General features: G+C 50.0%; 1 protein-coding gene across 1 annotated transcript in view; it reads right to left on the bottom strand.

Annotated features, from left to right (window-relative positions):
- Positions 1–15,891: 15,891 nt before the first annotated feature.
- LOC139234609 (prosaposin-like) overlaps positions 15,892–25,209 on the bottom strand; it is a 38,270-nt gene continuing 28,952 nt past the window's right edge. Inside the window, exons 7-10 of the mRNA XM_070865297.1 lie at positions 23,292–23,455; positions 22,751–22,831; positions 20,741–20,848; positions 15,892–16,551 (exon numbers count right to left, since the gene is read on the bottom strand). Coding sequence (XP_070721398.1) covers positions 16,516–16,551; positions 20,741–20,848; positions 22,751–22,831; positions 23,292–23,455 — 389 coding nt within the window. The 3' untranslated portion in view covers positions 15,892–16,515. The remainder of the gene's footprint in view (positions 16,552–20,740; positions 20,849–22,750; positions 22,832–23,291; positions 23,456–25,209) is intronic.

The raw sequence follows: 25,209 nt of genomic DNA, 5'->3' as shown, positions 1-25,209 counted from the left end.
CAGTCCCTGGTCACTCTCTCTCTCCATTCTCTGGTCACTCTCTCTCGCCAGTCACTGGTCACTCTCTCTCCAGTCCGTTGTCACCCTCTCTCCAGTCCCTTGTCACCCTCTCTCTCCAGTACCTGGTCACTCTCCAGTCACTCTCTCACTCTCTCCAGTCCTTTGTCACTCTCTCTCCAGTCCCTGGTCACCCTCTCTCCAGTCCCTGGTCCCTCTCACCTGTTCCTGGTCACCCTCTCTCCAGTCCCTGATCACTCTCTACCCAGTCCCTGGTTACTCTCTACCCAGTCCATGGTCACTCTCTTTCCAGTTCCTGGTTACTCTCTCCCCAGTCCCTGGTCACCCGCTCTCCAGTCCCTGGTCACCCGCTCTCCAGTCCCAGGTCACTCTCTCTCCAATCCCTGGTCACCCTCTCTCCAATCCCTGGTCACCCTCTCTCCAGTCCCTGGTCACTCTCTCTCCATTCCCTGGTCACTCTCTCTCCAGTCCCTGGTCACCCTTTCTCCAGTACCTGGTCACCCTATCTCCAGTCCCTGGTCCGTCTCTCTCCAGTCACTCTCTCTTTCTCTCCAGTCTCTGGTCCATATCACCTGTCCCTGCTCACCCTCTCTCCAGTCCCTGGTCACTCTCTGTCCATCCCTGGTCACTCTCTCTCTCCAGCCCCTGGTCACTCTCGCTCTCCAGATCCCTGGTCACTCACTCTCTCAGTCTCTGGTCACTCTCTCTCCATTCCCTGGTCACTCTCTCTCCAGTCCCTGGTCACCCTTTCTCCAGTACCTGGTCACCCTATCTCCAGTCCCTGGTCCGTCTCTCTCCAGTCACTCTCTCTTTCTCTCCAGTCTCTGGTCCATATCACCTGTCCCTGCTCACCCTCTCTCCAGTCCTTGGTCACTGTCTCCCCAGTCCCTGGTCACCCTCTATCCAGCCCCTGGTCACCCTCGCTCCAGTCCCTGGTCACTCTCGCTCTCCAGTCCCTGGTCACATTCTCTCTATCCCTTGTCGCCCTCTCTCTCCGGTCCCTGGTCACTCTCTCACCAGTCCCTGGTCACCCTCTCTCCAGTCCTTGGTCACTGTCTCCCCAGTCCCTGGTCACCCTCTATTCAGCCCCTGGTCATCCTCTCTCCAGTCCTTGGTCACTCTCTCACCAGTCCCTTGTCACCCTCTCTCCAGTCACTGGTCACCCTCTCTCCAGTCCCTGGTCACCCTCTCTCCAGTCCCTGGTCACTCTCTCTCCAGTCACTCACTCTCTCTCTCTCCAGTCCCTGGTCACTCTCGCTCTCCAGTCCCTGGTCACTCATGCTCGCCAAACTCTGGTCACCCTCTCTCTCCAGTCCCTGGTCACTCTCTCTCCATTCCCTGGTCATCCTCTCTCCAGTCCCTGGTCACCCTCTCTCCAGTCCCTGGTCACTCTCTATCCAGTCCCTGGTCACCCTCTCTCCAGTCCCTGGTCACTCTCTCTCCAGTCCCTGGTCACATTCTCTCCATCCCTTGTCGCCCTCTCTCTCCAGTCCCTGGTCACCCGCTCTCCAGTCCCTGGTCACCCTCTCTCCAGTCCCTGGTCACCCTCTCTCCAGTCTCTCACTCTCTCTCTCTCCAGTCCCTGGTCACTCTCTGTCCAGTCCCTGGTCACTCTTTCTCTCCAGTCCCTGGTCACTCTCGCTCTCCAGTCCCTGGTCACTCACGCTCTCCAGACTCTGGTCAACCTCTCTCTCCAGTCCCTGGACACTCTCTCTCCAGCCCCTGGTCACTCAAACTCGCCAGTCAATGGTCACGCTCTCTCCAGTCCCTGCTCACTCACTCTCTCTCTAGTCCCTGGTCCCTCTCTCTCTCCAGTCCCTGGTCACTCTCTCTCCAGTCCCTGGTCACTCACTCTCTCTCCAATCCCCGGTCACTCTCTCTCCAGTCACTCTCTCACTCTCTCTCCAGTCCCTGGTCACTCTCTCTCCAGTCACTCTCTCTCTCTATCTCCACTCCCTTGTCACTCTCTCTCCAATCTCCGGTCACTCTCTGTGCAGTACCTGGTCATTCTCTCTCCAGCCCCTGGTCATTCTCTCTCCAGTCTCTGGTCACTCTCTCTCCAGTCTCCGGTCACCCTCTCTCCAGTCCCTGGTCACTCTATCTCTCTCTCCAGTCCCTGGTCATTCTCTCTTCAGTCCCCGGTCACTCACTCTCTCTCCAGTCCCTGGTCACTCTCTGTCCAGTCCCTGGTCACTCTCTGTCCAGTCCCTGGGGAGGGATTCAAATTCCTGGGGCATTGGAACCGGTTCTGGGGGAAGTGGGACCAGTACAAACCGGACGGTCTGCACCTGGGCAGGACCGGAACCAATGTCCTAGGGGGAGTGTTTGCTAGTGCTGTTGGGGAGGAGTTAAACTAATATGACAGTGGGATGGGAACCAATGCAGGGAGACAGAGGGAAAGAAAAAGGAGACAAAAGCAAAAGACAGAAAGGAGATGAGTAAAAGTGGAGGGCAGAGAAACCCAAGGCAAAAAACAAAAAGGGCCACTGAATATAAAGGGGCTACAGGAGGGGTCAAAACTAAAAATCATGGTTGAAAAACTAGGATTAAAACACTACTTAAACGCACGCAGCATTCGAAATAAAGTAAATGAGTTGATGGCACCAATCATTACAACTGGGTATGATTTGGTGGCCATTACAGAAACGTGGTTGCATGGTGGCCAAGACTGGGAATTAAACATACAGGGGTATCTTACAATTCGGAAAGATAGACAAGAAGGGAAAGGAGGTGGGTAGCTCTGTTAATAAAGGATGATATCAGGGCAGTTGTGAGAGACGATATTGGCTCGAATGAACAAAATGTTGAATCATTGTGGGTGGAGATTAGAGATAGTAAGGGGAAAAAGTCACTGGTGGGCGTAGTTTATAGGCCCCCAAATAATAAGTTCATGGTGGGGCGGGCAATAATCAAGGGAATAATGGAGGCATGTGAAAAAGGAATGGCAGTAATCATGGGGGATTTTAACCTACATATCGATTGGTCAAATCAAATCGCACGGGGTAGCCTGGAGGAGGAATTCATAGAATGCATACGGGATTGTTTCTTAGAACAGTATGTTACAGAACCTACAAGGGAGCAAGCTATCTTAGATCTGGTCCTGTGTAATGAGACAGGAAAAATAAACGATCTCCTAGTAAAAGATCCTCTCGGAATGAGTGATCACAGTATGGTTGAATTTGTAATACAGATTGAGAGTGAGGAAGTTGTGTCAGAAACGAGCGTACTATGCTTAAACAAAGGGGACTACAGTGGGATGAGGGCAGAGTTGGCTAAAGTAGACTGGAAACATGGACTAAACGGTGGCACAATTGAGGAACAGTGGAGGATTTTTAAGGAGCTCTTTCATAGTGCGCAACAAAAATATATTCCGGTGAAAAAGAAGGGTGGTAAGAGAGGGATAACCAGCCGTGGATAATCAAGGAAATAAAGGAGAGTATCAAATTAAAGACCAATGCGTATAAGGTGGCCAAGGTTAGTGGGAAGCTAGAAGATTGGGAAAATTTTAAACAACAGCAAAGAATGACTAAAAAAGCAATAAAGAAAGGAAAGATAGATTACGAAGGTAAACTTGCGCAAAACATAAAAACAGATAGTAAAAGCTTTTACAGATATATAAAACGGAAAAGAGTGACTAAAGTAAATGTTGGTCCCTTAGAAGATGAGAAGGGGGATTTAATAATGGGAAATGTGGAAATGGCTGAGACCTTAAACAATTATTTTGCTTCGGTCTTCACAGTGGAAGACACAAAAACCATGCCAAAAATTGCTGGTCACAGGAATGTGGGAAGGGAGAACCTTGAGACAATCACTATCATTAGGGAGGTAGTGCTGGACAGGCTAATGGGACTCAAGGTAGACAAGTCCCCTGGTCCTGATGAACTGCATCCCAGGGTATTAAAAGAGATGGCGGAAGTTATAGCAGATGCATTCGTTATAATCTACCAAAATTCTCTGGACTCTGGGGAGGTACCAGCGGATTGGAAAGCAGCTAATGTAACACCACTGTTTAAAAAAGGGAGCAGACAAAAGGCAGGTAACTACAGGCCCATCTGTAGTGGGGAAAATGCTTGAAACTATCATTAAGGAAGAAATAGCAGGACATCTAGATAGGAATAGTGCAATCAAGCAGACGCAGCATGGATTCATGAAGGGGAAATCATGTTTAACTAATTTACTGGAATTCTTTGAGGATATAACGAGCATGGTGGATAGAGGTGTACCGATGGATGTGGTGTATTTAGATTTCCAAAAGGCATTCGATAAGGTGCCACACAAAAGGTTACTGCAGAAAATAGAGGTATGCGGAGTCAGAGGAAATGTATTAACATGGATAGAGAACTGGATGGCGAACAGAAAGCAGAGTCAGGATAAATGGGTCCTTTTCGGGTTGGAAATCGATGGTTAGTGGTGTGCCACAGGGATCGGTGCTGGGACCACAACTGTTTACAATATACATAGATGACCTGGAAGAGGGGACAGAGTGTAGTGCAACAAAATTTGCAGATGACACAAAGATTAGTGAGAAAGCAGGTTGTGTAGAGGACACAGAGATGCTGCAAAGAAATTTGGATAGGTTAAGCGAATGGGCTAAGGTTTGGCAGATGGAATACAATGTCGGAAAGTGTGAGGTCATCCACCTTGGGGAAAAAAACAGTAAAAGGGAATATTATTTGAATGGGGAGAAATTACAACATGCTGAGGTGCAGAGGGGCCTGGGGGCCCTTGTGCATGAATCCCAAAAAGTTAGTTTGCAGGTGCAGCAGGTACAGCAGGTAATCAGGAAGGCGAATGGAATGTTGGCTTTCATTGCGAGAGGGATGGAGTACAAAAGCAGGGAGGTCCTGCTGCAACTGTATAGGGTATTGATGAGGCCGCACCTGGAGTACTGCGTGCAGTTTTGGTTCCTTACTTAAGGAAGGATATACTGGCTTCGGAGGAGGTACAGAGACGATTCACTAGGCTGATTCCGGAGATGAGGGGGTTACCTTATGATGATAGATTGAGTAGACTGGGTCTTTACTCGTTGGAGTTCAGAAGGATGAGGGGTGATCTTATAGAAACATTTAAAATAATGAAAGGGATAGACAAGATAGAGGCAGAGAGGTTGTTTCTACTGGTAGGGGAGACTAGAACTAGGGGGCACAGCCTCAAAATACGGGGGAGCCAATTTAAAACCGAGTTGAGAAGGAATTTCTTCTCCCAGAGGGTTGTGAATCTGTGGAATTCTCTGCCCAAGGAAACAGTTGAGGCTAGCTCAATGAATGTATTCAAGTCACAGATAGATAGATTTTTAACCAATAAGGGAATTAAGGGTTACGGGGAACGGGCGGGTAAGTGGAGCTGAGTCCACGGCCAGATCAGCCATGATCTTGTTGAATGGCGGAGCAGGCTCGAGGGGCTAGATGGCCTACTCCTGTTCCTATTTCTTATTCTTACGTTCACTCTCTCTCCAGTCCCTGGTTCCTCTCTCTCTCCAGTCCCTGGTTCCTCTCTCTCTCCAGTCCCTGGTCACTCTCTCTCTCCAGTCCCTGGTCACTCACCCTTTCCAGTCTCCGGTCACTCTCTCTCTCTAGTCTCCGGTCACACTCTCTCTCCAATCTCTGGTTACTCTCTCTCTCCAGTCTCTGATCCCTCTCTCTCTAGTCTCTGGTCACTCTTTCTCCAGTCTCCGGTCACTCTCTCCCCAGTCCCTGGTCACTCTCTCTCCAGTCTCTGGTCATTCTCTCTCCAGTCCCTGGTCATTCTCTCTCTCCAGTCCCTGGTCATTCTCTCTCTCCAGTCCCTGGTCATTCTCTCTCTCCAGTCCCTGGTCATTCTCTCTCTCCAGTCCCTGGTCATTCTCTCTCTCCAGTCCCTGGTCACTCTCTTTCCTGTCCCTGGTCACTCTCTCTTTCCAGTCCCTGGTCACTCTCACTCCAGTCTCTGATCCCTCTCTCTCCAGTCTCTGGTCACTCTTTCTCCAGTCTCCGGTCACTCTTTCTCCAGTCTCCGGTCACTCTCTCCCCAGTCCCTGGTCACTCTCTCTCCAGTCTCTGGTCATTCTCTCTCCAGTCCCTGGTCACTCAAACTCTCCAGTCCCTGGTCACTCTCTCTCCAGTCCCTGGTCACACAAACTCTCCAGATCCTGGTCACTCTCTCTCCAGTCCCTGGTCATACAAACTCTCCAGATCCTGGTCACTCAAACTCTCCAGTCCCTAGTCACTCACTTTCTCCAGTCTCCGGTCACTCTCTCTCTCTCGTCTCCGGTCACACTCTCTCTCCAATCTCTGGTTACTCTCTCTCTCCAGTCTCTGATCCCTCTCTCTCCAGTCTCTGATCCCTCTCTCTCCAGTCTCCGGTCACTCTTTCTCCAGTCTCCGGTCACTCTTTCTCCAGTCTCCGGTCACTCTTTCTCCAGTCTCCGGTCACTCTCTCCCCAGTCCCTCTCTCTCCAGTCTCTGGTCATTCTCTCTCCAGTCCCTGGTCACTCGCTCTCCAGTCCCTGGTCATTCTCTCTCTCCAGTCCCTGGTCACTCTCTTTCCTGTCCCTGGTCACTCTCTCTTTCCAGTCCCTGGTCACTCTCTCTTTCCAGTCCCTGGTCACTCTCACTCCAGTCCCTGGTTACTCTCTCTCTCCAGTCTCTGGTCACTCTCTCTCTCCAGTCTCTGGTCACTCTCTCTCTCCAGTCCCTGGTCACTCTCTCTCTCCAGTCCCAGGTCACTATCTTTCTCCAGTCCCAGGTCACTATCTTTCCAGTCCCTGGTCACTCTCTCTCTCTCCACTCTCTGGCTCCATTCTCTCTGCAAGAGCTTCAGCTGCCACAGAACAGGCTGAAAAATAATTCCGAAAGATACAAGGACCATGTAAATTAGACTAATTGCTTGCTCCAGTCTAGAATAGTTCTAAATCTCCTGTTTGTATTTAACCTGAGAAGCTTATAGCCCGCACTCAGGGACACGTGTGTCAGATAGTGACTGATTGCAACTAACTGGGATTCTACCATCCCTTGGCTGGGACAGAATGGCAGAACCAACACTGTCATGTATCCTCCATGGCTACTGCTTGTACTATCTCAAGGTGTGCCACCAGAGGGCACAGCAGTGGGAGACTCGTAGGTTACCTGTACAGGTGTGCCTGACCTAGTATGAAAGGCAGGCCACCAGATGTGATCCTCACTCTGGAGTTATCAATAAAGGACTAAGGTCACTACAGTTCAAGTACAACACATTGCCTCATGGAGCCATTATCAGAACATCCAAAGACATAACAACTGGTGACGAGATTACGAACTTTCACGTGAAAATGGCAGTTTGCTGATGGTGATGACTGGGATGCTTATGTGGAGAGGCTCGACCATTTCTTCACAGCAAACAACCTGGCAGGCGACAATCTGGCCGCACTGGCTGATAAGCGCAGAGCTATCCTGCTAACCAGTTGTGGGCCCACCGTCTATGGCCTCGTCAGGGACTTGCTGGCACCAGCGAAGACAACGACCAAGACGTACGAGAAGCTTGTAACCCTGATTCCAAGAGTAACTCAAGCTCAAAGGGAGCATCCTCACAGCTAGACGCTGGTTTTACACACACTGACGGCCCGAAGACCAGGAAATCGCAAAATATGCTGCAGACCCCAGGAGGCTGGCAGCACCGTGTGATTTTGGCGACCACTTCACCGAAGCGCTGCAGGATATCTTTGTCATTTGAATCGGCCACTAAGGCCTTCTTCATAAGCTACTGTCTGTGGATACCACAGTCACACTGCAGAAGGCCATCTCCGTGAGCCAGGCATTCATGACCTCGACTTGCGGCTCTAGACAGGTTTACTCATCCTCAGGACTCAAACCCGGCAGGTACTGTGAACAGAGTGGCGCCGTTTAGAGACTGGATTGTAGAACGTGAATCCTCTCAGAGAAGAGAGAACAGGCCCCCGAGTCCCTTAACTCAGAATCTGTCGAGGGGGGCTAACCGAGTAGCTCCATGCTAGCATTTCGGAGGGAATCACAGGGCTCACCAGTGCCGTTTTAAGGACTATGTTTGTAAAGGCTGCAGCACAAAGGGCCACCTCCAGCGAATGTGAAAAACAAATATGACTCACTGTGTTGATGAAGAGCCTGCAGATGGCCATGAATTCAACACAGATAATGAAACGATAGTCAGAGAGGCAGCTCAGCCCCACAATGAGGTATATAACATGTTTACCTGCACCACAAAATGTTCCCCGTTGAGGATGGAAGTCGAGATCGATGGCGTTCCAGTCTTCATGGAAGTGGACACGGGGGCGAGCCAGTCAGTAATGAATCAAGAAGCCTTTGAGAGGCTATTGGACAATCAGGCTGAACGACCCAAGTTGGTCCCGGTTCTTGCAAAGCTGTGCATCCACACCGATGAACTTATCCCAGTCATTGGTAGTGCGGATGTAAAGGTACTCCATGATGGCGCAGTGCACAGGTTACCCCTGTAGATTGTTGCAGGTGATGGACCAATGCTACTCAGAAGAAGGTGGATGGAGGAGATCCATTGGAGCTGGGAAGATTTCATCCCTCCAGCGATCCACGTCCCGCGCGCTCAGAGGCAAAGCAAGCCCTCACCTGAGGGTGGACCCGGCACCAGAGAGCAGACCAGCCCATCACCTGAGGCACAGACCGCTCAGCACGACTGCGTGCAGATGATCCAGCTGAGACAACCCGAACGCACCTCCCAGGCTCCGGTGGCAGGACTTCGGGGGAAGAGAATCGGACCTAGAGGCGACTTCCCAGCTTCGGTGGCAGAACCTGGGGAGAAGAGGATCACTGCAGCTGACATTGTGGATGGAAGAAAGATGGCGCCCAAACCACGAGGTGAAGCGCTAAAGGAAAAGATGGCGGCAGCCAGACCACGAGGTGCAGCGCTGATGGAGCAACACGTGGTACCAAACGAAGAAGAGAATTGGCTCTCTTAAAGGAGGCCTGCAACCCACTACACTTAAAGGGACAGTTCCACATTTTCAATCAATGTAAGAGCAACTGTGAATTAGATGTAAAATTGCAATTAATGATCAGAGTTGTGTACATGCAATAAGCAAAGAAAAGTCTCAATGTAATAGCAACTGTGAGTTAGATGTAAAATGTATTATTAATGATCAGAGTTGTGGACATGCAGTAAGCAAAGAAAAGTCTCAATGTAATAGCAACTGTGAGTTAGATGTAAAATGTGTTATTAATGATCGGAGTTGTGGACATGCAGTAAGCAAAGAAAAGTTGCGCGATCACGATCGGAGCTACAGGTTATTTACAATGAGTAATGAAACGTTGTGCGATGTAGGATTTCAACTGCATTCAGTAAATGCAGCGGGCAGACACCCATCGGGAGCACACAGGTCTAGCGAGCTATCCAATGTAGTAGTCTGCGTCCTTGGGATCAGAGTTATGCACCATGGAGTGTGGCCACAAGCAGTCAATACATACAAGCCGCAGACCAAGCGATCTCAGAAGGGCACCGGTATCGATACCCTGCCCCTGATCAGCTCCACCTCTCAGGCACCCAATGGCACCAACCACCACGAGCCTGAAAGGGCAAACTGCTCTAAGGCACAGCCCCAGACCCGATCGCCACCAAGGCCATACTCGGGAACGAAGGGTCATCAGCAACAGTTCTCCCAAATGGGACCAGGACCAGCCAGGATCCCAAACCAAATAACGACCAGGCAAGCGAGTCAGCAGTTCCCTGCGCACTGCCAGACGACTGCCCCTCAGGGAGCAGCAGCGACCCAGGACGCAAGGAGAGGACAGGGAGGTCGCAGGCATCTGTGAACCTGCCCGACGCTGGAAGCAACGGCAAAAGCCCCAAGAGCAGGCAACTTGAGCCAACCAGGTTGTCACTGCCAGCACTGGGCACCACGCCACCACCAGACTACCTGGAAACCATCCAGCAACTCTGGAACTAGCTTGTCCTCACGCACTGGTGCTGACACCGGTATCGATTCCAAATATGTATCAAGAATGTATCTCACCGGTCGAATGTACTTGCCTCACAACTGTACCACAAGTGTAATGATGTAAGCGCAATTTTTTTTCTAGACGTGAATGTATATGAATGTAATGAGCCACCGGCATAATCCATATGTGGGGGTGGGGGGGGGGGGGGGGGGGGGGGAGAAAGAGAATGAAGTGGTCATGGACGCACAAACAGAAACCACCAGCACCTCTACTGCCAACAAAACACCACCCACTGACCCAAGATAGAAACGACCCACCAAGGGTCAACCAGATAGACCTAAGCCCAGAGCACAGTCAATACATGAAGGCGATTTGCACTAAAGGCTTGGGGGAGAGTGATGTCATGCATCTTACATGGATACTGCTTGTACTATCACAAGGTGTGCCACCACGGGGCACCTCAGTGGGAGACTTGCAGGTTACCTGTACAGGTGTGCCTGACCTAGTATAAAAGGCAGGCCACCCACCAGGTGTGATCCTCACTCTGGAGTTATTAATAAAGGACTACGGTCATTACAGTTCAAGTACAACACACTGCCTCGTGGAGTCATTATCAGAGCATCTAAAGACATAACAAACACCATTCTCATCTTTGACACAAATACTTCATTTGTATCTCACAACTTCAGTGCACAGGCCAGGGATGAAACGTGGCCATTCAATTCATCTGAGGCCGTATCTCCAGTACCCAAACCCTTCCAATCCAACACGTTACTGAATCACAATCTCTGATTACTGGCGCTAACTGTGCTGATCCTCGCTGCACTGAACATCCTTTGCAGTGAAGCTTGGTATAATCTCCCAAGATGTACCATTCTGCCTGTATACCCTAACATTCGCACTTTTTCTTCGACTCTCTTCAATAAAACATTGCCAACGAATGGTGATCAAATGCATCAGCTGATTGCCTAGATTTAAGCAATTCTCCAAATTTATTAAAATAGTCTTGGACTTTGCAATCTCAAAGACTGAGACAATGCCTTCCAGTTTGTACACTTGGTTCTGTGTGTTACATGAATGGTGTGTGCGCCATAACCGCAGCGATTTGCCAGCTGGGAGGAGCAAGGTGCAAAATGTTCGGAGAGTTAAGCCAGACAACACAGACCTTCACACAGTGCGAGAGTAGAGTGTTCCCTCGAGTTTAGAAGATTGAGATGTGATCTCATGTAATATATATAATGGAAAATATGGGGTTATCCACTGTGGTAGGAAGAATAGAAAAGCAGATTATTAATTAACTGGAGACTACAGAATGTTGTGGTACAGAGGGACCTGGGTGCTCTTGTACATGAAACACAAAAAGTTAGTATGCAGGTAAAGCAAGTAATAAGAACATAAGAAATAGGAGCAGGAGTAGGCCATACGGCCCCTCGAGCCTGCTCGGCAATTTAATAAGATCATGGCTGATCTGATCATGGACTCAGCTCCACTTCCTCGCCCGCTCCCCATAACCCCATATCGTTTAAGAAACTATTTCTGTCTTAAATTTATTCACTGTCCCAGCTTCCACAGCTCTCTGAGGCAGCGAATTCCACAGATTTACAACCCTCGGAGAAGAAATTTCTCCTCATCTGTTTTAAATGGGTGGCCCCTTATTCTAAGATTATGCCCCCTAGTTCCAGTCTCCCCTATCAGTGGAAACATCCTCTCTGCATCCACCTTGTCAAGCCCCCTCAATCTTATACGTTTCGGTAAGATCACCTCTCATTCTTCTGAATTCCAATGAGTAGAGGCCCAACCTACTTAACCTTTCCTCATAAGTCAACCCCCTCATCCCCGGAATCAACCTAGTGAATCTTCTCTGAACTGCCTCCAAAGCAAGTATATCCTTTCGTAAATATGTAAACCAAAACTGCACGCAATATTCCAGGTGTGGCCTCACCAATAGCTGCAGCAAGACTTCCCTGCTTTTATACTCAATCCCCTTTGCAATAAAGGCCAATATACCATTGGTCTTCCTGATCACTTGCTGTACCTGCATACTATCCTTTTGCGTTTCATGCACAAGTACCCCCAGGTCCTGCTGTACTGCAGCACTTTGCAATCTTTCTCTATTTAAATAATAACTTGCTTTTTGACTTTTTCTGTAAAACTGCATGACCTCACACTTTGCAACATTATACTCCATCTCCAAATTTTTGCCCACTCACTTAGCCTGTCTATGTCCTTTTGCAGATTTTTTGTGTCCTCCTCACATTGCTTTTCCTCCCACCTTTGTATCATCAGCAAACTTGGCTACGTTACACTCAGTCTCATTAGGAAGACAAATAGAATGTTGGCCTATATTGCAAGGGGGATGGAGTATAAAAGCAGGGAAGTCCTGCTACAACTGTACATCATCATCATAGGCAGTCCCTCGGAGTCCTTAAGTGGCTGAACAGTCCAATACAAGAACTGCAGTCTCTGACAGGTGAGACAGATTGTCGTTGAGGGAAGGGGTGGGTGGAACTGGTTTGCCGCACGCTCTTTCCGCTGCCTGCGCTTGTTTTCTGCATGCTCTCGGCGATGAGACTCGAGGTGCTCAGCGCCCTCCCGGATGCACTTCCTCCACTTAGGGTGGTCTTTGGCCAGGGACTCCCAGGTGTTAGTGGGGATGTTGCACTTTATCAGGGAGGCTTTGAGGGTGTCCTTGTAACATTTCCTCTGTCCACCTTTGGCTCGCTTGCCGTGAAGGAACGCTTGCTTTGGGAGTCTCGTGTCTGGTATGCGAACAATGTGGCCCGCCCAGCGGAGCTGATCAAGTGTGGTCAGTGCTTCAATGCTGAGAATGTTGACCTGGTCGAGGATGCTAATGTTGGTGCGCTTGTCCTCCCAGGGGATTTGCAGGATTTTGTGGAGACATCGTTGGTGGTATTTCTCCAGCGACTTGAGGTGTCTACTGTACATGGTCCATGTCTCTGAGCCATACAGGAGGGCGTTGGTGAGACCTGGAGTACTGCATACAGTTTTGGTCTCCGTATTTAAGGAGGGATATACTTGCATTGGAGGCAGTTCAGAGAAGGTCTCAAAGTTGATTCCTGAGATGATGGGGTTGTCTTATGAAGAAAGGTTGAGCAGGTTGGGCTTATACTCAATGGAGTTTAGAAGAATGAGAGGTGATCTTATTGAAACATACAAGATTCTGAGGGTGCTTGACAAGGTAGATATCGAGAGGATGTTTCCCCTCGTGGGGGAATCTAGAACTTGGGAGCATAGTTTCAGAATAAGGGGTCATCCATTTAAGATGGAGATGAGGAGGAATTTCTTCTCTCAGAGGGTTGTAAATCTGTGGAATTCTCTGCCCCAGAGAGCTGAGGAGGCTGGGTCATTGAATATATTTAAGGTGGCGATAGACAGATTTTTCAACGATAAGGGACTAAAGGGTTATGGGGAGCGGGCAGGGAAGTGGAGTTGAGGCCATGATCAGATCAGTCTTTACTGAATGGCGGAGCAGGTTCGAGGGGCCGAATGGCCGACTCCTGCTCCTATTTCTTGTGTTCTAGGATGTTTCCCCTGGCTGGTGAGTCTAGAACTAGGGGCCTGAAATTGGTGAAAGTGAAGTGCCACCCACAGGGCCGCTGAGATCCAGACAGTAATTTGGGCAGAAGTTTCTTGAGAAAATCTGGGAAAGACCGCCCAGCGGCAAAAATGGGTGTTTCATGCCAATTCTGGGCGGCAGCTCCCAATCGTGGCGGTAAATGTGATCCTCGGCAAAGTACCGCCGAGGATTGAGTCGGGCCTGGGGGGGGGAACTGATAAAATAAAACATTTTCAAAACATTAAAAAAACCACTAGAAATCCTTCAGGGGACCCCATCCACCTAAACCCTGCAAAAAAAAAAGAAAGAAAAGTGGACTAACCTTTTTACCGTTGAGGTTAACCTGCCTCCACACGACGGGCCTTCCCCTGCTGGAGTGGAGAGCCACCCGGACCAAACTGGCAGCTCAGCGGGCAGGAGGACTCTTGTGGGCGTTGCACACTAGCGCACAGTACCCAGCGGTCATCCCTCCCCACCGGCGGGAGGCCTCCAGCAAACTCGCTTGGAGGGAAGACCTCCCAGAAACCGGGGAGATCGCCGAGAAAACCCGGCGACAGCAGGTGTTGCGTCCACCAATTTCGGGCCCTCGGATTCGCGGGACAAGGGGTCGGCCATTTAAAACAACAACTTGTATTTATATAGCGCCTTTAACGTACTGAAATGTCCCAAGGCGCTTCACAGGAGTATTACGAGATTAAAAGTTTGACACCGAACCTCACAAGGAGAAATTAGGGCAGAGATGAGGAAAAATGTCCTCACTCAGAGGGTTGTGAATCTTTGTCATTCTCTACCCCAGAGGGCTGTGGATGCTCAGTCGATGACTGAGATCGATACATTTTTGGACATTAAGGGAATCAAGGGCAGAAAGTTCAGCTGGAAACCTTATTGAAAGGTGGAGCAGGCTCGAATACCCTTGCTCCTATTTCACAAACTTATATTTATACAGCGTCTTTATTGAAGCAAAATGTCCCAAGGCGCTTCACAGAAGCGTTATCTAACACAATTTGACACCGAGCCACATAAGGAGATATTGGGCAGATGCCAAAAGCTTGGTCAAAGCAGTCGGTTTTAAGGAGCATCTTAAAGGGGGATAGAAAGTTAGGCAGATGCAGAAGTTTATGGAGGGTGTTCCAGAGCTTGGGGCCCAAGCAGCTGAAGGCACGGCCTCCGATGGTGGATCGATTAAAATCAGGGATGCTCAAGAGGCCAGAATTGGAAGAGCGCAGAAATCGCAGAGGGTTGTAGAGCTGGAGGAAGTTAGAGTGACAGGCAGGGGTGAGGCCAAGGAGAGATTTGAAAACGCAAATGAGAACTTTAAACTCAAGGAGCTGCTTAACCAGAAGCCAATGTAGGTTGATAGGTGAGCGAGACTTGGTGTGAGTTAGGACACAGACAGCTGAGTTTTGGATGACCTCAAGTTTACGGAGAGTGGAACATGGGAGGCCAGCCAGGGATGCGTTGGATAGTAACATGGACCATGTACAGTAGACACTTCAAGTCACTGGAGAAATACCACCAACGATATCTCTGCAAGATCTTACAAATCCCTGGGAGGACAGACGCACCAACGTTAGCGTCCTCGACCAGGCCAACATCCCCAGCATTGAAGCACTGACCACACTTGATCAGCTCCGTTGGGGGGGGCCACATTGTTTGCATGCCTGACACAAGACTCCCAAAGCAAGCGCTCTACTCGGAACTCCTTCACGGCAAACGAGCCAAAGGTGGGCAGAGGAAACGTTATAAGGACATCCTCAAAGCCTCCCTGATAAAAGTGCAACATCCCCACCGACACCTGAGAGTCCCTGGCTTAAGTGGAGGAAGTGCATCCGGGAGGGCGCTGAGCACCTCGAATCTAGTCGCCGAGAGCATGCAGAAAACAAGCGCAGGCAGTGGAAAGAGCAAACCAGACTCCCCCATCCCTTCCCCCAACGACTATCTGCCCCACCTGTGACAGGGACTGTGGTTCTCTTATTGGACTGTTCAGCCACCTAAGGACTCATGTTAAGAGTGGAAGCAAGTCTTCCGCGATTCCGAGGGACTGCCTTTGATGATGCTGGATAGTAACAAAGGCATGGATGAGAGTTTCAGCAGCAGATAAGCTGAGGCAGGGGTGGAGTCGGACAATGTTACTTGTTATGCACATTTCTTGTGCATTTGCCAATGAGATTTTTTCATTACTGTTGGCAAAGCACATGCCAGATTGGAGGTTATACAAAAACACACACACACACACAAACAGCTGCAACCCCAGGGCAGGGAGTTACCAGTAGATCAAAGTAAGGATTGCAGAACTGGCAGGAAACGCTTGCTTGCTTTCACTGAACTCCCTTGGAGTAAACTGGAAACAACAAAATAGCAGCAACTCCTATAGGCCAAAGAAAACGAACAGCACACAGATAGGATTCAGGGTGGATTTTATTGACAAACCAATTTATACACATTTTACTGGATTAAAAGAAGATTCCAACAAACCGAGGTAATGATTAGCAAACAGATCAGCAATTAATATTGATTCAAAAACTGCAATATTTTAGAAACATTGAATGTGCAAACTGTGTCATTCGGACCAGTCATACTCTCACACACGGGGAAACCAAGGCCAGCTGAACTTCAAGTAGTAAAACTGCTCGAATTGAACATCAGAAATTTATACATTAATTTCAAACCTCCAAAACAATGATTGCATTTCCCTGCCAGTGTACACAGCTAGTGTTGGAGGCTGGGCCCCGATACTCAATCCCCTGCAGTGCAGCACAGTAAGCACCCCATAGTGCAGCGAGATCCAAGCTCGCCATTAGTTAGATAGCATTTACAGCTTTACTTCATCACCACAGGGCAGTTAGATCTGAAGTGGTCTCCGATACAAGACTTTAAGGAACGGTTACTGATTGTTACAACACACATTTCTCCTGAATGTGGCAGCGCATATCGCAAGCGAACTAAACAGAAAAATATTTGATAGAAACAAAAAAGATTCTCATTTTTAAACCATTATTGTGTTTATCCAGAAAGTGATGCCTTTCAGATCCAGATATGACGTTTGCAATGTTCAACGGCCTGTTAGGAAATGGAAAGCAGACATTATTAGAGACTGCAGTCAGTGATTAAAGGCAGTGCAGGTACTGACTGTCGCCCTTTCTGAAGGGACCAAATCTCACTGGGTGCAGAACTATTGGCACGAGCGCCCCCGGGTTTTCTGCTTAAGGGGCCTGTTCCAAAGCTACAGCAGCTGAATATGTTGACACGAGAGAGCACCGAGTTAATTTTACTGAGGTATTCGAGATCCTTAAGGGTATCAACGAGCTGAAGTTGAAGAAACTGTTTACCATCACCCTAAGGAAGGAAGGACATGGGATGCAGCTCCGAGAGGGAAGAACGGATAGGTCAATGATTGCACACAGAGGATGCTGACTGTTTACCATGGGCTGCCCAAGGGCACGGGCCGGGCTCATCGCCATCATTTAAAGAGTTCGACAGGCATTTGGCAAGAAATTCAATTTGAGGGATAAAGCCAATGAACTTCGGGCTGAGCCGGGTGGATGGGAACAGCCCACACACACACTTCTACATTCCAACCAAGTTGACAACAGGCAGTGACTGAATCATGGGCAGCATCTCAGCTGTCTAACCCTGCTCTCCCCCAATGTGTACACACGGCTGTCTAACCCTGCTCTCCCCCAATGTGTACACACGGCTGTCTAACCCTGCTCTCCCCCAATGTGTACACACAGCTGTCTAACCCTGCTCTCCCCCAATGTGTACACATAGCTGTCTAACCCTGCTCTCCCCCAATGTGTACACATAGCTGTCTAACCCCTGTTCTCCCCCAATGTGTACACACGGCTGTCTAACCCTGCTCTCCCCAATGTGTACACACAGCTGTCTAACCCTGCTCTCCCCAATGTGTACACACAGCTGTCTAACCCTGCTCTCCCCAATGTGTACACACGGCTGTCTAACCCTGCTCTCCCCAATGTGTACACACGGCTGTCTAACCCTGGTCTCCCCAATGTGTACACAGCTGTCTAACCCTGTTCTCCCCAATGTGTACACACAGCTGTCTAACCCTGCTCTCCCCAATGTGTACACACGGCTGTCTAACCCTGCTCTCCCCAATGTGTACACACAGCTGTCTAACCCTGCTCTCCCCAATGTGTACACACAGCTGTCTAACCCTGTTCTCCCCAATGTGTACACACGGCTGTCTAACCCTGCTCTCCCCAATGTGTACACACAGCTGTCTAACCCTGTTCTCCCCAATGTGTACACACGGCTGTCTAACCCTGCTCTCCCCAATGTGTACACACGGCTGTCTAACCCTGCTCTCCCCAATGTGTACACAGCTGTCTAACCCTGTTCTCCCCAATGTGTACACACAGCTGTCTAACCCTGCTCTCCCCAATGTGTACACACGGCTGTCTAACCCTGCTCTCCCCAATGTGTACACACAGCTGTCTAACCCTGCTCTCCCCCAATGTGTACACATAGCTGTCTAACCCCTGTTCTCCCCCAATGTGTACACACGGCTGTCTAACCCTGCTCTCCCCAATGTGTACACACAGCTGTCTAACCCTGCTCTCCCCAATGTGTACACACGGCTGTCTAACCCTGCTCTCCCCAATGTGTACACACGGCTGTCTAACCCTGCTCTCCCCAATGTGTACACACGGCTGTCTAACCCTGCTCTCCCCAATGTGTACACAGCTGTCTAACCCTGTTCTCCCCAATGTGTACACACAGCTGTCTAACCCTGCTCTCCCCAATGTGTACACACGGCTGTCTAACCCTGCTCTCCCCAATGTGTACACACAGCTGTCTAACCCTGCTCTCCCCAATGTGTACACACAGCTGTCTAACCCTGCTCTCCCCAATGTGTACACACAGCTGTCTAACCCTGCTCTCCCCAATGTGTACACACAGCTGTCTAACCCTGCTCTCCCCAATGTGTACACACGGCTGTCTAACCCTGCTCTCCCCAATGTGTACACACGGCTGTCTAACCCTGCTCTCCCCAATGTGTACACAGCTGTCTAACCCTGTTCTCCCCAATGTGTACACACAGCTGTCTAACCCTGCTCTCCCCAATGTGTACACACGGCTGTCTAACCCTGCTCTCCCCAATGTGTACACACAGCTGTCTAACCCTGCTCTCCCCAATGTGTACACACAGCTGTCTAACCCTGTTCTCCCCAATGTGTACACACGGCTGTCTAACCCTGCTCTCCCCAATGTGTACACACAGCTGTTTAATCCTGTTCTCCCCAATGTGTACACACAGCTTTCTAACCCTGCTCTCCCCAATGTGTACACACGGCTGTCTAACCCTGCTCTCCCCAATGTGTACACACAGCTGTCTAACCCTGTTCTCCCCAATGTGTACACACAGCTGTCTAACCCTGCTCTCCCCAATGTGTACACACGGCTGTCTAACCCTGTTCTCCCCAATGTGTACACACAGCTGTCTAACCCTGTTCTCCCCAATGTGTACACACGGCTGTCTAACCCTGCTCTCCCCGATGTGTACACACACACACTTCTGAGCAGGACTGCAATCACTGCACAACAACCAGGAGCAGAAACTGCAGCTGTGCTTTCTGTTTCTGACCCAGACACGCCGAGGTCGAACCTGTCTGAGAGAGCACCTTCACCACACGGACTGCAGCGGGACAAGGCGGCAGCTCAGCACCACCTTCTCAAGGGAAACTAGGGACGGGCAATAAATCACCTCGCCAGCAACACCCACATCCCGAAAATAAAAGAAACATGTTTCTGCCCAGTTATTTTAATCGGGTCCGTCCATTCCAAAACCTGAGTCTTACATTGGTTGTGGGAAAACCTTCATAATTCATACAATTCAAGAGCAGCACTTATAATGACATGCATCAGCTCAGATCTATTAGAGAAATAGCATTAACATATTTAATGAACTTTTTGAAACGTGAATCCAAGACACCAGTTATTCTGACCGTTTCCAAAACCACTTCAAAATATGATGCGATTATTTTGTACTATGTAAGGTGTCAGCTGCGGTTCAGTGGGCAGCAATCTCAGCTCACAGTCAAAAGGTCGTGGGTTCAAATCCCACCCAGAGACTTGAGCTCTTAATCGAGGCGGTCACTTCAGTGCTGCAGAGGGAGCGCTGCACTGTCAGAGGGGCAGTACTGAGGGCGTGCTGCACTGTCGGAGTACTGTCAGAGATGTCCACCTGAGGTTTAACGTCTCATCCAACAGTGCAGCACTCCCTCAGTACTGCCCCTCCGACAGTGCGGCGCTCCCTCAGTACTGCCCCTCCGACAGTGCAGCGCTCCCTCAGTACTGCCCCTCTAACAGTGCGGCGCTCCCTCAGTACTGCCCCTCCGACAGTGCGGCGCTCCCTCAGTACTGTCCCTCCGACAGTGCAGCGCTCCCTCAGTACTGTCCCTCCAACAGTGCGGCGCTCCCTCAGTACTGTCCCTCCGACAGTGCAGCGCTCCCTCAGTACTGTCCCTCCGACAGTGCGGCGCTCCCTCAGTACTGTCCCTCCGACAGTGCAGCGCTCCCTCAGTACTGTCCCTCCGACAGTGCCGCGCTCCCTCAGTACTGCCCCTCCGACAGTGCGGAGCTCCCTCAGTACTGCCCCTCCGACAGTGCAGCGTTCCCTCAGTACTGTCCCTCCGACAGTGCGGTGCTCCCTTAGTACTGCCCCTCCGACAGTGCAGTTCTCTCCCTCAGTACTGTCCCTCCGACAGTGCAGCGCTCCCTCAGTACTGCCCCTCCGACATTGCGGTGCTCCCTTAGTACTGCCCCTCCGACAGTGCGGTGCTCCCTTAGTACTGCCCCTCCGACAGTGCGGTGCTCCCTCAGTACTGCATAGAGTGGGATTTGAAGCCACAGCCTTCTGACCCAGAGGCTAGAGTGCTAGCACTGATGGCTGCAATCTATGTCCAATGCACTGTCTCCCTCTACTGGAGGCAGTGACCCGTGGCGTGAGGTTTTCTAAGTTACTCCTCAGCACAATGGATAGAGCAAACTCAATCCTATCCACATACACACACATTTTTCAGCACGGGGAGGGGACAGAGTGCAATTTCCCCCTCTCTCGTCCAGCTTGAGCCCACCGATGATGGCAATACAGGCACCTCACATAGCTCGATACACAGCCTGGGTAAGAATGTGAATCTCTGGAGCCGCTCACTTGCTACATTTTATACAAATATCTCAAAAGCACATCCAACTGGGCAATTTGTGCAATGGGGCATGTACTTACGTTGCACTGGTTCGCCGTGTCCATGTTCTGACACCAGTACGATGGACCCCACACACACTTATCTGCTCCCACAAGATGCCTTTTTGCACCGACGCAAGCTCCAACCTTCTGTTCATGGAAAAAGGGATTTATTAGGCATAGATAAATGATAAATTATGATGAACCTTTTATTCTGTCCAATTCTGGGCACCACATTTTAGGAAGGATGTGAAGACCTTAGAGAGGGTGCAGAAAAGATTACGAGAATGGTTCCAGGGTGAGGGACTTTAGTTACATGGATAGATCAGAGATGTTGGGCTTGTTCTCCTTGAAGCAGAGAAGGTTGAGAGGAGATTTGATCGAGGTGTTTAAAATCATAAAATGTCTGGACAGAGTAGAGAGAAACTGTTCCCATTGGCGGAAGGGTCGAGAACCAGAGGACACAGATTTAAGATGATTGGCAGAAGGACCAAAGGCGACGTAAGGAAAAAGCGAATGGTTAGGATCCGGAATGTGCTGCGTGAAAGGGTGGTGGAGGCAGATTCAATCGTGGCTTTCAAAAGGGAGTTGGGCAAGTATCTGAAGGAAAAAAACTTGTAGCGCTACGGGGAAAGGACTGGCTGAAAGTCGGCACGGGCTCAATGGGCCGAATGGCCTTCCGTGCTGAAACCATTCTATGATGGATCTTGCAATGACATCTAAGAAACCCCTAAATGGTGTGTGGAGTAAAAGCCAGTCATCCATTTGAAAGGTCTCACTTACAGTTCCCTAATCCTGCTGTTCACTAACTTTACAGCCATTGCTGCACCCAACAGAACAGCAACACCGGGTGCCAAAAATACTATTGTCTCCCTGTTTGATAGACACTGTCCGCCACACTGCTGGTAGGAGTATGTTTAAGTTTGTGTGTGTGTATTGGCACATGCGGGGGAGTCTGGTCTCCAGTCGTCTTGGATCCCCTTGCCATTGCCACTGGACCAAGACCTTCCTCTGTCAGCCCGTGTGGTGGCTGGTGTGCAACGGTCGCCCCACATTAAAATAATTCACGCACAGGCATCAGTCGCCTGAGAACTCATTGTTAGTGTGGAAGCAAGTCATCCTCGCCCCCGAGGCACTGCCTGCGATGATGATGACTGTTTGACAATGACCGGTTCTGCGCCACACAACGCATTCTAGTGCTGCTGAGGTGGAGGGTGCTTGACTTGTCCTTTTGTGTACTCAGTGTGACAACAGGCACTGTCCATTCTAAATGTGGGCAAAGAGACCCTGGAGATGGATTCATTGGCTGGTATCTGTGGTGTAGCACACAGGGAGCGAAGGCCACCGTTAGTCTGACTGTGCCTGTATATTATATCCATTCAGACTATTCTGGAGCAAGATAAGGCTGGATAAAGAGACACAACAGTCTGGTTAATCATTTCAATCTCGATGAAGTGTAATTGTAAAATTACAAACACACTGAGGTGTCTTGTTGAGCCGTTGAATACTCTCTCACCGTCTGCACCGTGTCTGAAACAACAGCTGAGCGGTGATGCGGTATTTTCCAGAGACTAGGCATTGCCGTTTAAATTGAACTCTGCTCCCAATCCTTGTTTTTGATAAAGTCAGGACCAGGAATCAATGGGCAGGTCAGAGCCAGGTTACAAGATCCGGACTCAGCTGCCAAACTGTGTCCGGGGAGGGGCAGTGGGCACAAGGTGGTGGGGGGGGGGGAAAGAGAAGACGGGACGGGGGACACAAGGTGGGGGGGAAGACGGGACGGGGGACACAAGGTGGCGGGGCGGGGGGGGAAACAGGACAGTGGAGACAAGGTGGCGGGGGTGGGGGGCAGAGGCCCGGGGTACCCCATGAACTGGGGCACGTTCTGAGCAATCCCGCCAGTTCCCAGTGACAATGCCAAGATGGACTTGGTGCCTGTTCCAGGCGGTGCTTCAAACCCAATGTGAAGCCGATCCCAAGGCTGCCGTTACACACGGCAGGCAGAGAAATGACACAACTGTGGTTATTAGAAGAAATCAAAATCATACTCACTGTGCAAACAAAGTCGGGATCCATAGTCTGCAACAGAACTTGCAATATAAGAGGTCCGTACTGAGTTACCAGCTGGTCACACTGGAACACAGAGAAGCTGTTTCAGTAAGTGGTCATTGAGACACTGCAGGAAATCTCACACAGTTCCAGTTCCAAAGGCATTCAATGCCACCATGGAACTAGAGGACCCGAGCAGTGCTCTCTTCACAATGCACCCCCGGTACGGATGCTGAAGGAGATACATTTGTAATAACTGAAACTTGTTGCCCCGCTTGTCCTCCAGGAAAACGAGGCAGTCCTGTAAACAGGCGGCCTGTTACTGGCTGCTGCCCCCGGAGCCTGAGGCCCCGCTTACCCTGCAGCACCAGGAGCCACACTGAGCAGGTACCCCGCCGGGCACTGCACGCTCGGTCACATACGCCCACAGAACAACACATCCTCACACTGCAGCCACAGAATGCAGCATGCAGGAGGCCGCCATTTGGACCAGCCAGCCTGTGCCTGCCAGGCTGGAGCCTGGGGTCACACTATTGCCGCTTACCTGGTCGTGCATTGTAGCGGGCAGCAGGTTACAGACTTTATCCAGGGCGGCCTCGATCTCCTCCTGGGTGGCGTTCTTTTCCAGTAATTGATCCAGGTATTTGATCATCGCCTCACAGACTTCACACAAAGCACCTGATTTCAGCAGCTCGGGTTTCATTTTCTCTGAAGTTTGAAAAGATAAACGTCAATACAATCCAGATACATGTTTATTGGAAACGGCAGCCTCGAAAACAAATTGTTGCACAACCAGAACTTCACACGGGTAACACTGCAGCCCGAGTAACCGGGACCCAGGATCAGAGAATGGTTACAGTGCGGAAGGCCATTCGACTCTTGCCGACTCTCAGCCACTCCCTCGCCCCCGCCCTTTCCCCGTAGCCCCGCAAATCGACCCTTCCACCAATGGGAACAGTTTCTCTCTGTCTACTCTGTCCAGACCCCTCATGATATTGAACACCTCGATCAAATCTCCTCTCAATCTTCTCTGCTCCAAGGAGAACAATCCCAGCTTCCCCAGTCTATCCACGTGACTGAAGTCCCTCATCCCTGGAATCATTCTCGGAAATCTTTTCTGCTCCCTCTCTAAGGCCTCCACATCCTTCCTAAAATGCAGTGCCCAGAATTGGACACAATACTCCAGTTGGGGCCGAACCAGTGTTTTATACAGGTTCATCATAATTTCCAGTTTTATACCTCTATTTATGAAGCCCAGGATCCCATAAGGCTTTTAACTGCTTTCTCAACCTGCCCTGCCATCTTCAGCGATTTGTGCCCATATACCCCCAGGTCTCTCTGTTCGTGCACCCCCTTTAGGATTGTACCCGTTAGTTTATATTGTCTCCTCATTTTTTCTACCAAAATGCATCACTTCACACCTTAAATTTCATCTGCCACGTGTTCGCCCATTTCACCAGCCTGTCTGTCTTCCTGAAGTCTATCACCCTTCTTCTCACTGTTTGCTATACTTTCAAGTTTTGTGTCATCTACAAATTGTGAAATAGTGCCCTGTACACCCACACCCAAGTCATTAATATATATCAAGAAAGGCAGTGGTCCCAGTACCGATCCCTGGGGACCACCACACTATACCTTCCTCCAGACGGAAAAGCAACTGTTCACCACTAATCTGTTTCCTCTCACTGAACCAATTCCGTATCCATGCAGCCACTGTCCCTTTTATTCCATGGGCTTGAAATCTGCTGGCAAGCCGATAATGTGGCACTTTATCGAGGGGGCAATCGGCCAATCGAGCGGCCAGGTCAGTCGCCCAATCGAGTGGCTGGAGCAATCGTCCAATCGAGTGGCTGGAGTAATCGTCCAATCAAGCAGCCGGGTCAGTCGCCCAATGGCTTTGATCCTTGTCCTCTCTCGGTTCCGACTCACTGTGTGATAGGTTGCTCTGCTCAACGTGAGCGAAGCACACACCACTGTAAGGGTCTGCGAAACCAACCACGGAGACATGTGGCAGGGAGAATGGGAAGATGCCATGTTTAAAATGACCAACTGCAGCCAACAGCCTGTAAACCGCGGAGGATGATGGGACTCTGGCCACCCTGTACAGTAACAGACAGTGTTGCAGGGGCACGGAACCGGGCGGAGGATGAGCCAGCTACCGTAAGGGGGAAGAGTGTACATTCGGTTCTTCCAGGAAAATGGATACGAGGCAACTTTATATTTTAAAAGGACATTTCTCCAGCTTTTCGTGTAAAACCCTCACAGAAGAGGCAACATGTCCAGGCAAAATCTCCCCAGTAATACACAAGGCAACAACACAAAGGGTACCAGTTTGAATAATTAAACAAAGGCCCACAGGTCTGATGCAATCATTTTGGCCAGCCCAGACAGAGTGGCACCTGTCGAGATAGTGAACAATCATCTTCATTCACCCCATCAGCGAGCGACAGGATACAGGAGGT

Source organism: Pristiophorus japonicus, chromosome 22, assembly GCF_044704955.1.
Source record: "Pristiophorus japonicus isolate sPriJap1 chromosome 22, sPriJap1.hap1, whole genome shotgun sequence".
Taxonomy (NCBI): domain Eukaryota; kingdom Metazoa; phylum Chordata; class Chondrichthyes; family Pristiophoridae; genus Pristiophorus; species Pristiophorus japonicus.
Note: the sequence above shows the minus strand (reverse complement) of the source record. Positions and strands in the feature narration are given on the sequence as shown.